The following is an 11,950-nucleotide window of genomic DNA, read 5'->3' on the forward strand; positions in this document are numbered from 1 at the left end:
TTCATCTGAAAACCCTAACCTTTCTGCTGTGCTTTCTTCTCCCGCTTCAGTATGAGATTAATTGCACCAAAGCAGATTGGGGAACTTCCATGTGGAAAATCCCACCATATCTTTTTGCCCAACTTCTGAAGTTCCATTTAACAGTACTCTACCAAACCAAATCATGAAAAATCCTTTTATGTTCATTTAAATTGATCCATAAAAGTATCAGACAATATAGCTGTCACAACATTCCTAGTTCAAATGGCTCGGTACCATGGTTGTACTTTCTTGATGTGGTAGTCATCAATTTGCCATCTCTAGAGTACTGCAAAGCATTATGGTTAAGAAATGTGGTCCCAATCATTTGGAGTTTGATGAATTTGTGAGCTTTGAAAGGCTTAATTATGCCACAGGGCATCAATTGAAGTAATCATTAGGCCTGCAATCCTAATCCTTTTCATATTCCTCCTTATCCCCACCTCAAGGGCTCCTCCTGATTTTTAGTGCTAGAAAACATTGAACGGAAGATAATAACTGTTTCATTCACCTGCATAAATGTGCAAAATGTATTGGCAACCCAAATAAAAAAAAATAAAAAATTGTACTCGTAGGGAATGGATATCAAGTGTTTAGCTTGAGGTTAATTCATTAACAAAAGGCAGCTTCTTCATGTAATATCTTCTAGTGCATCTCCTGGAAGGTTTATGACAATTTCAATTTGCACCTCTTTTGTTTCATAAATTACATCTACATCTCCTAGTTTGTGGTAGTTTGTGGTTTCATGTAGCAAAGGTTGTGAAGGTCAAAATATTTCAAGTAATTAACAACCCGCTTGGACTTCCCCTCTCCATTAGTACTGTTTGATCTTTAGAATATTAAACAAAGGACACTAGCTCACAGGCTCTCGTCAATTGGTGTAGAATAGAAATTTTAAGAAACATTAAGAAAATTTAACAGAATCTAAAAACAAGCAAGAATTAACAACACACCTAGAGAGTTGTTATACACATTATGAAAGAAAAGTGTAAGTGATCATAGCAAAAATTCCATTTGTAACCGCACTTGCAAAATATCAAATCAATTGTGCCCGACTCAATTCAACACCATTACTGTAGAGCTTATTAATTTGTAGAGCTTATTAATTTATGTCACTGCCAAGGGAGGTAAACGTAATTAAACTTGAAGGGAACCTTGATTTTTAAAGTTATCCATTTTTGTTGGTAGCATTAAACGTTTGTAGCTGTCTTTGGAGGTGATATTATTGACACTTCCAAATTACCCTCTCACAGTACTCTTGGACGGTATTTTATTCAATGCGTAAATTAAATTGTAAGAGACAAATTTGAGAGTGTGAATACTACTTCCGGTCTTACTATCGATGTGGCATGTGTTTCTTTGCTATTTTGTTGGACAGCCTTGTTTGGATTGCTATCTCTTACCGTAAAATTTTTAGATTTTTATGAAAAGATTTCTTTTCATATTTTTAATCATTTTTTATGTTACATATATATCATATTTTATAAAATGTGTTCTAGTAATATTTTTTTAAAAAATTTTTCGAAGAATTCAATCCAATCGGGCTCCAAGTCTTGCACATAGTTAGAAGGGATAAGCAAGAAGCATATGATGTGTCAACCTGCAAGTCAAGGCTCGTAGCTAGCCATAGCTCTAATGATTAAAGAATTCAATCAAATTGCTTCGTCTTTACTTGTTGAATTCTCATAGATAAAGTGTGCACCAGCAATTCCCCAACACAGAAACTGCTGTCCCCGTTGTGGACTCCTCTCAAGAGTTTCCCATCAGCCATTGTGCCCTCTTTTCTTGTCAAGTCTATTTCCACAATTATCATCGCTTTTGTGTCAAAACTTTTTTACTGCTCATAAAACATATCCACTTTACTACCAGTTTAGTCGTATTTCCTAACAACATAAAAGAAAAAAGAGGATACTCCAACCATATACGGACAAGTATATACTGGATGACATTGTAATGGACTGAATATATAGGGACTCTAGGATAGGACAAACACTATAATAATTTCTGGAGTATTTCTGAATGAAATTGAAGGAAAAAAAAGAAAGTTTAAGGCGAATAAATTACAACATTTCCTACTTAGCAATTCTTCCATCTGTAGGAAAACTGAGCAGGCATTTGAATGTACTTACTCAGGATGCAAACTCATCTGGAGAAGGCATAATTTGATTTCTTTTAATTAAATGCAATTGGACTGTAGCATGAATATATTATCTTTCATTAGTTTGAATAATATTCTTCATTGAGTATGCTGTGTAGTTATACGTCTGTACAAATCAACTAGAGTTTACAATCAAAGAGAAAGTTATTAGATCAATTTGTCTAGGGTAGTGAATATATATTAGATTGTTTGTTGAAAAATATATTGCACTTCTTTTGATTCTGGATTTTGTTCTACTGTTTATTCCATACAACTAGTATCTCATTTGTACCATTTGTATCCCATGCCATGCACTTACTTATTATCAATTCGTTTGAGTATGCTTCATTCTTTTTGAACGAAATCCACAATTGGGCAACGCAAAACAGATTACAACTGAAAAATTACTGTGCCAATTACTAACATGCATATAGTTAAAACAAACTCACGTATAAATTCTATACTTGAATTAAGAATCTCTTGACCATTAAACCAAAATTATTTGGCATTTCCTCAAATTAAGTTCTCAAAAGTGTTGCAAATTGTATAAAAATTAATGACAAGCAGTACCAGCTTTAGTATGAAGGTGTATTTAACTTATTAAATTGACTTGGCTAGCTTCATCATGAACTCGTAGAGTACCATTTTTTGAACTCATGCACTGGCATTCCCTTGAATCATATGGTGATTCTTGAACTTCATTGACAATTTTTTTTTTTTTAAATGAAATTGGACAGTGCGGCCAAAATAGACATCGGCCTGTACCAAAATTTGAAGGTCAGTAAGTATAAAGATTTTGCAGCAACTATGGGCCATGGAATTCTGCCTTTCAATGTTAAGAAAACTGAATGAGGAAAATTTTTTTTCACGGAACTAGAAGCATAAGGTACAAATCCACGCACAATTACAAGAGAAAAAAGTCAATATAATACTGGATACTAAAAGTGACATTTTTTTGCTTAGAGCTGTATCATATCACCTTTTAACTTTCCAACTCTAATTTGTAGTTGTTTTGTCATGACTAAACCGTAGTTTCATTAGCAGATGATTGAGGAATTTTATTTGAATTTTGAGCCAAAGCCTCATCGGTATTCTTTTTTCGACTTTAGAGCAAAAAATCTCGTTGGTTAATCACGAGGATATGACAAAGTAAAAATACTTACCAAGAAAGCATAAACTAGTTTGTCTCTCTCTCTTCTTCTTTTTCATCTAATGTGCGTGAAATAGGTTAGCTAAAAGGGCAATTTATGCATAGTTGAAATTAAGAGTAGTCATTACCTATGAAGAGAAGTCATCTTTCGCCTAAACCACTGAGTCGTGACTCAGTGACCACTAAAGATGGTGGATTATAAGTTGGGAGTTCGAATCTATCTATCTTGAAAAAAATTCAAAGAGTACCATTTTGATCTAATCAGGTCGATCTTTTACCTGACTAGAAGAAAGGAAGCACTGGAACTTTATTTTTAAAGATTGAGTTAAGCATTATAGACTGAGGTAAGACATATTATAAGTACCTTTCATTCTGCATACTCGAGAGACGACGACCATTAATATTTCAGAGTATAGGAATATGAAAGTACATATATTATACGCACTACAAAAGACAGTCTTCGTACACAGAGAGGTACACCTTTTTTTTTTTTTGGGTTCTAATCCACGAATCCCTATCCTTAACGTGAGGAATTGAGGGCCAGCAAAGGTCTGGTATCTGGGGAGTAAAAAGGCAGACAAATGATACATGCCCACATGGAATTTTATTATAATATAGTCAATCACAATTCAAAGGCACTTGCAATTTCTTGGCCTGCAGACAATGTGTTTAGTAACCCTAATAATATGGCCACACATTTCACATGCAATGCATCAGTGCGCATGGCTTGACTTGCTTCCTCCTGAAATTTGCAGAAATCTTAGTGACACCATTACTTATCATTCTTTAAAGCTAATCAAGAGACTGCACAAGTAAAATATTCAACACTTCGGGGAAAAAAATTCCAAATGGACAAATGTTCCACAACTGTTAAAAGTGAGAGCTAAATGAGTTAAACTAAGAAGTGAAGAGAAACTAATGCCTTCCTCACATATAGCCTATACGGGATATTGCATGAACAATCTATTAAGAATAGCCATTCAACTTAATTAATTCCCTCAATGGTTTTTTCTACCATAACCCCACTGGCCCTCGATCTTGCCCTAGCAAGCCAGCGCTCAACATGAGAGAGAGAGAGAGAGAGAGAATTATGAGCCCATGAAAGCACGCTCACTTATTGTGTCTGCTGTGAAATTGGCATTGCTTGAAAGGTACTTTCAAGCATGAATTCAAGCCAAGTAAAAATGATGTTACAGGTCAAACAAGAAAGATAATTCTTGTTTCTCACTTTCATTGCATAATAATGAACAAAACAACTACAAGTCTCTTTTTCCAAGTATTAAAAGCCAACTCGATCAAATTTTGTCTACCTTAGTTAGTTCCCTGATTCTTGACCTTACAGAATCTCCAACTCTTTCCTTTCAAACTCAAAACACCACGAGAGACTACTTTTCGGGTAGTTTAGGCCTCGTTAAAAAAAATTTCTTCAGCAGGAAAGTAAATACTTCGTTCTTTTCTTCCTGTCTCTTGTGGTGTTCAAACTATTTTTCCTTCCCAAGTGCTCAGATTTTACCAATAAGGCCATGGCTTCCCTTGCAGCGCTAATATACCATATCAACTTCCAAAGTTTTAGCAGATAGATAGTCTGGTCATGTTTATTTATACCCAGTGAATAAGAATGTCTCATCACAATTATTACTCCATATTTGTGAACTTCATCCATCGAACAAGTATTTGACAAGTTTTGAGAGACCGTACAAACATCCAAATTGACAGTCTTCTGGCATGAAACATTTAGGCGATCAAGGGGGTTTTGGGGCTGTGTTCATCCGGATGGTACAAAACGCATGCATTTCTACTTGTCTAGCAAGTTATTCTTCGCCAGATTCCACAATCAAATTTCATTGCTAGAACTTTTGTTTGGTGATAGTAACATAAAAGAAATGGCTTTTGTACAGGAGTTACACCGGCTAAAGTTGCAAACTTGTATGCACAATCTCTTGTTAGAACAGTATTTTCCGAAATTGTTTGGTCCTTGAGGAGGTATGCCCTCTAGTAAAATCCACGAGCCATGTAATAGAAGTTCCTAGTAAAGCATCGACATGTGGATCATTCTTCTGTCTGCATGGAAATTGGTTGTCCACATGCATTTTTAAGAGTTTATTGTCAAAACAGGATAATAAGCCTTAAGAATAGCACTCTTGAAGCATGTCGTGGAGAAAAATTACAGGTAATTCGAAAACCTTTTGCTTTTGCTCTAGTAGTTTGAAGTCATCTGCTTGTATAAACCGGGGGAAATAATACCATGCCTTCTGCATTCTCTAGTTAATAGTAGCCCATTATTGGATTTTCTTATTCATAGAAAGAAACTACGCGAAATTCAAAGATGCACACCTTCTTCTGCCTAGTACCTCAGTATTTCGACTCATGATAACCCCAAGGAAAAGGATGAAAAAAAATAAAAGAAGAAAACCTGCATCATTTTGTTTTTAGACTGTGTCGCAACTTGCTTGTGCTGCATGCTGTGATTGAGTTGTTCGTTTTTTCTATATATTTTTCAGTAATTTCAATTCATGAACATCTCAATAAAGAGAGAATAATATGATAAAACGTTAGAAAATATACAAAAGAAGGAATGATGCCATTGAGTATCTGTAATTAAGATTCCATTTTTGGACAGAGAAAAACCCAAAATAAACTTCAAAAGTTGCAAAAAGCAACCATTTAAGTGCTTGTTGAACCTCAATAAAAGGAAACATATTCAACAATCCCACAGTAGTAGTGTCACCAGCACTTATAGCTTACAAACCATATACGCATCCATATATACTTATTAGTAGGTGTCTCTCATGAACCTATATATGCCTCTGAACATTAGTACATTGTGTACAAGCAACCAAATAGCTACTTAGTAGTACTTAGCAATTTATTATGTACAGAAACTGTTGTCACATTTCTTTCTTCTATTTGTAGTACCTTCCTATGACTGATTAGTACTATATGTAATTGTAGTTAAATTAACATATTCTTACTTCCAAAGATCACTTGAGGACTCGGGGCGGATACACAGCCAAATTCTGGTGACGTCATTTCTTGTTGCTTTGATTCATCATTCACTAGCATGCTCATGTGTTCTGCCACTTGAAGTGAAGAAGGTCCATCAGAATAGGCAGTCTGCTTTGCTGCATCTTCATGACTTAGCTGAGATGCGACAAACTTGTCGAGAACTCGCCAATCAGTCACTTGTTCAACACCTTGATCAGTGTTGTTAATGTAAACTATTTGGGGTTGGTGGCTTTGTTGCAGATGTGGTGCTTCATGTGCAAGGGTTGAAGACTGTAAAATGCTTCCACTGCTCCTATCAAAACCGTATGGTACCATTAAACTGCAGCTTACATTGGTGATCGACTGTGGAACTCTAGGGCTCTCAAGTTGAGGAAGCTGGAGGAATACATCCTGGGGGATGTTGTTTTGCAGTTCAAACTCTTGCTTGCAGGAATACTGAGGATTGTATGATGAATATGAATGAGGTATCCGCCTTGGAGAGTCAAATTCGGGCATGAAAGAAACTTGATCATCGTACCAACATAGTGACTCGAGGTCTCCTTCCTTCCGTACAGTTGGCAATCTCTTCTTGAACACCCTACACACAACCCATCCTTCTTCCTGGTTCAATCAGAAACATCTTGTATTAGGCTTAAAGTCTTTTTTGGTCTCAAAATAGATTAAGCACAGGTCGTCCTTTGATAAAATAAAGAACAAACTGATGCGATGCATTTGTTATTTCCATTTTCATGACGGCAAAGAAGGCTACAGGTATAATATATAGGACATGTAAATGGTACGAGAATATTCCTGAAGTAGGTTTAAAGAAGGAATTGAGAATTAGATCATAAAACATCAGCACATAAAGAAGCGGCTAAATTTAAAACTATTCTCCTGAACTTTGTTTTCAAATAACATGCAGACCAGATAAATGCCATCATCTGGGTCAACAGGTTTAACCCCAGAATTTAGTATCTAAGTATTTCCGGGAGAAAAAAAAAGAAAGAAAAAACAGTTGATGCATGGAATCGAGAGAGCTGAAATTTTATTTCGGAAAAGGTTTTGTTCATCAAGATATACACATCTTTTTTTGAAGAGATAATTGTTAATTAAGGGCATGGAGGAAATTGCCATGCAGAAGAAATGGAATGCTGATGTATGATATATTCTTTTATAGTTTTTGCAAGTTAAGCAGGCATCTCGGATGTATTAGTCTAAATTTAATACTTGCCTGAGGAGTCCCATTCTCATTGGTTTCTAGTCTGTATTCATGCATTATCCAGTCTGATTTTTGTCCATTTGGGGCTCGACCTTTATAAAATACCAAGGTCTTTCTCATGCCAATTAAACTATGCTTAGAGTAAATAGCTTTGTCTCTTCCTGTAGCTTTCCAGAATCCTGCTTTTGTAGCTCTATTAGTGCGTGTTCCAGTTGGATACTTCTTATCCTTATGACTAAAGAAATACCACTCATTCTGCTCCTCTGTACTTATCTTGCAAAGTTCTGTTCAAATAAAAATTTCAGGACAATGAGTGAGGGTTTTCTCCTGAATTTAGAAAATCATCATCAAAATTGATAAATAAATGCTACCTTGAAGATCCCATGGTTCGATTCTGTAAAGATCAACATCCTTAATTACATCTAGATCAATTCTTTTTGAAGCAATCTTCTTCCGTAGATAGTAGTCAACTAATTCTTCATCTGTAGGATGGAATCTAAAACCTGGAGGAACGTGTGAAAAAGTATTCATGTTCTTTCAAGTGCAGAGGAAGACCTGCATTGGACAAGGAGAAGGTATTAGCCGTGGCAACACCAACATTAGCATAGAGAAATGTAAAAAGAAAAAGGGAGGCATCTTACTTTGCCATCTCTCAATTGATAACTAAGCTATGAAATGTGTTACCAAGGTTAATGCAAGTATGCAACTTGGCAAAAAGCTTCTACTACCTATGACAATTATATGTTCACTTGCAATGTTATTCAAAAAATGAAGATGACTTAACGCAAAAAATCTCCAAGGCTGGGAAGTAAGAATCCGTTTACCACCGAAAACACAAAAATTTTCCTTCATTCATTGTTCAAGTTTCTGCACTTTTATATGTTTCATATACTGGATACCAGAAATAAGTTTAAGAAATGTGATTGATGCATAAAATATGGAACTATTAGAAATGAACATTCATTCCAAGTTAGCTAACTTCTCCAAAAAATAAAAAGAAAAATACTAGTCAGATTGGAGGGAGTTGGAGTACTTTTGTCTGAATGGACATCATCTACACCAAATCATAAGCGATCAAAGAGTGCGTAGAGTGAAAAGAAACAGATGAATGATCACATTCACACTTCAAATGGAGAAACTGTTTGCCAGTAGTCTCAAATGGGATAAAAGGACGATATTAGACAAAGTTTTGATCAACAAGGAGGTAGCAACTCTTAGAGAAATATTTTCTGAAGCCTAAAGCCTTTTCTACAATAGAAGGAGAACGTGAGATTATAGTTGTTTGCTTGAAATTAGCATTGTGCAAAAAGAGGAGGTACAGACACAACTGTCTTCATAGAAAAAAGGAGGCGCCAAAAATTCCACCAAAACTATACTTTAAGTAAAAGGTTGTCTGTTATCCTTTTATCCACGATGTAAAACTATATAGGAAATTGAGAAGGAGAAGTATCGAATTTACACAAGCAGAAACCAAGGAAAAATTAGAGGAAGAAGGGAACATATATATGGTTGAAGAGAAACTTTAGAAAGAAATCTCTCTTAATTTTCTAATTATTATGAATAGCTCTTTGCAGTCGAAACAAGAGTAACACTAAATTTACAGTGACATTGGTAAAAAAATCTTAAAAGGCTCCGAATGGACTTGTACTGGCTAGCAAAGGAGACTAACAGTCATTGCTGAGCACAGAACATGAGTACCAGTTAGGAGTGTACAGACAATCGCAAAATTTTTGGAATACTTTTGCTAAGAATGAAAACCACGAAAACTTTGTAAAAATCATAAAAACTTTTAACTGGGATGGTGAAAAGAGTGAGCATGGAATCCATTTGTACTTGGAAAAGGAATTTAAGAGGCAAAATACAACAAGTATTACGGACAAAGATGAGCAAGAAGAAGTTGCATATATTGAAGTACATTAATAAGCCCTATTTTAGTGGGAAAAGAAAAATTATGTGTATTTCTAATTTGCAAGTTAAAATTAGTTTCTATTAACAAAGGCCTGAGAAAACAATGCTTTAGTTTATATGATTATGCGCCCTAAAAACATATGATTATGTGCCCTAAAAACATAAAAGCTCCTGGTTCTTCCTGTGCAAGCCACCAAGTAATGAAAGCTTGGATAAATCTGGCAAACAGAAGCATGTCTAGAAGCTAAACTGTATTAAGGCCTTAATCCCAATCAAATTAAAGGTTTTGACGGTTAAGAAATGGATCAAAATCTGGATTAATTCTTATCTCTTTAATATATATATATATATATATATATATATATATATATATATATATATATATATATATATATATATATATTTGAAAAAATCAGATTGATTCAAAAAATCATGTGGCAAAATTAATTATTTAAAATCAAGTTATCAAAATACAGGCTCAACAAACCATATATGACCAAGAACTTCAAATGACCAGCATGTACTGCATATGTGATTTCTGGAGGAAGAAGACAAGAAACTCCAAGGCGAAAATGTGAGCTTGATTATAGTTATTGGTGCTTGGAGGATGTAGGTACGAGTACTCGAGTTTGCTTTTCCTTGAGGCTTGAAACCTGAACGAAAACTGGCATAGAAAAGGCGTTTGCTCCACTCATAAAGTGAAACTAGCTAGGAATAATGCGTAATCAAAAATTTTTATTGCCTTTACTTTTTAAGAAGACACAGATGATGCATACATAGGCATAACAGGCAGTAAATGAAAAAGAATGATTTATCATCAAGAATTTTCAATTATCCTCCAAGGATCTGTTGTTACTCATAGCATCATGCATCCTTATGTCCACTATTTGAGACTAAAGTTTAGTTTTTTTTAACCTTCCTACATAGATTATCAACTAAATCGAAGGATAACAAAGAAAAAGATGGTAACAATAACAGCACAAATTAACAACAAAAAACAAGCATGAAAAGCCTCGATCAACATATGAAACCGTCTAATCGACATACTTGGAGAAAAGCCATCCTTGAAGACTAAAAGCTTTAGCTACAATTCTTTTTTTTTTTTTTCCTTTTAGGTTAGCTACAAGAGTTGGGGAAAGCAAAAACTTCAACAAGGATGAAAGAAAGATGGCATTCATGGCTTTTGAAACCAAGGCAGCCAAAAAATCTAATAAGAACCAAGATTGTCATCAGAAGAAGGTTGAAGAGTTGTGAGGATAAGAAGACAACCTCGAGAATCCTTTAAAAGTACTGAAAAATTCTTCGGAAAATGTTTCTTAATTGAATCCAAACTTCTTGCCAACCAATCAGTGAAGTGAAAGCATTTAAAATTCTTTTTCTGGGAAGTGCTCGTCACTCTCTTGCAACTTTTGAGCCCACTGAAGCAGACAGAAAAAGAAAAGCCTAGAAAGAATGTTTGATACAAAAGGGTTTTCCTCGGGAATTGAAGTATGCTCAAATTCTGGTTGTACACCTGACAAACTTTGTCTTCTTGTTGTCAAGAATGATCAGATCCCAAAGAAAAAGAAGAGAGAAAAGTTAGAAGGAAGAAAGAATATGGTAATCAACCAAGAAAAAAAGAAGCAAATTTGAAATCAAGCAAACAAAATGGGCTTGTTGTCCATTTTATGCTACGCTATACCTCTTCAAGAACCCTCTTCAACTGCCCTTTCTCTCTCTCTCTCTTTCTACCTCTCTCAGCTTGTGCACGTATTTATATGTTTCTCACACTAGGGATGCATTCTTTTTGAGCATATTGCTATGAGCTTGATTGCTGGAAAAGCTTTAATGCGGGAAAAAAGGGAGGCGGAGAAAATGGTGGCGATTGATTACTCCACCACCTCCCACCAGCAACTGATAGAGACCAAAACACACAAGCTATTAGCTTTGTCAGCTACAAAATACTACAACTGATCGATGAGGTTGGCTTAGGGGACACACAGACGGTGGTGAAAGAGCGTCAGAATCTGACGGCATGCTTCATTAGGTCTTCTTAAAGCCCTCCCCACAAACACACCCACCCGACCAAAGACTAACTCATGCTTTTACTTTTGTTTTAAAAAAAAATAATAATCTTCTTCTAGTAATTTTTTTTCCAACAATAAGTTTTTTTTTTTGGGAGGTGGGAGGGGGGTGGGGTTGGAGGTGGTGAAGTTAAGGTAGCTTCATGTATAGATTAGAGTCTCATAAGTTGAGTTTTGTTCCATTCAAATTAGTTAGTATAACTATTATAACTTTTAATGTAAACTCATATAATATAAATGTAAATTTGAATGTGTTAATGCATACAACTAAATTGATAATTACATCAAAACTATACAAATTTACACCATATATAATAAAAATTATACGAATTGATTTGAATTAGACGGAACTCAATTTACGAGACTCTGATAATGTGTAACGATGAATACCCGTGAGAAAACTCCATTTACTGCCTAAGAACGTATGCAAAAAATTTTCGTGTAGTGTTTTCAATTATCATTTTTGTTTT

At 35.0% G+C, this 11,950-nt stretch overlaps 1 protein-coding gene across 1 annotated transcript; it reads right to left on the reverse strand.

Annotated features, from left to right (window-relative positions):
- Positions 1-5,865: 5,865 nt before the first annotated feature.
- Positions 5,866-11,406, reverse strand: LOC113703307 (NAC domain-containing protein 7). Its single transcript, XM_027224623.2, has 5 exons — positions 11,099-11,406; positions 10,687-10,944; positions 7,881-8,064; positions 7,522-7,793; positions 5,866-6,911 (listed from the first exon to the last, which is right to left on the reverse strand). Exons 3-5 carry the CDS (start codon positions 8,038-8,040, stop codon positions 6,258-6,260), a joined length of 1,086 nt encoding a protein of 361 aa, XP_027080424.1. The 5' UTR covers positions 8,041-8,064; positions 10,687-10,944; positions 11,099-11,406; the 3' UTR covers positions 5,866-6,257.
- Positions 11,407-11,950: the final 544 nt, after the last annotated feature.

The sequence above is a fragment of the Coffea arabica genome, chromosome 8e, assembly GCF_036785885.1.
Source record: "Coffea arabica cultivar ET-39 chromosome 8e, Coffea Arabica ET-39 HiFi, whole genome shotgun sequence".
In the NCBI taxonomy this organism is placed as follows: Eukaryota; Viridiplantae; Streptophyta; class Magnoliopsida; order Gentianales; family Rubiaceae; genus Coffea; species Coffea arabica.

Bases quoted from the DNA above. Each gene is read 5' to 3' on its own strand.
- LOC113703307 (XM_027224623.2), bottom strand. From the start codon at position 8,040: ATGAATACTTTTTCACACGTTCCTCCAGGTTTTAGATTCCATCCTACA. The intron at 7,794-7,880 runs GTAGCATTTATT...TTATTTGAACAG, and splicing joins CGAACCATGGGATCTTCAAG to AACTTTGCAAGATAAGTACA. The intron at 6,912-7,521 runs GCAAGTATTAAA...TGATTGAACCAG, and splicing joins ATGAGAATGGGACTCCTCAG to GAAGAAGGATGGGTTGTGTG.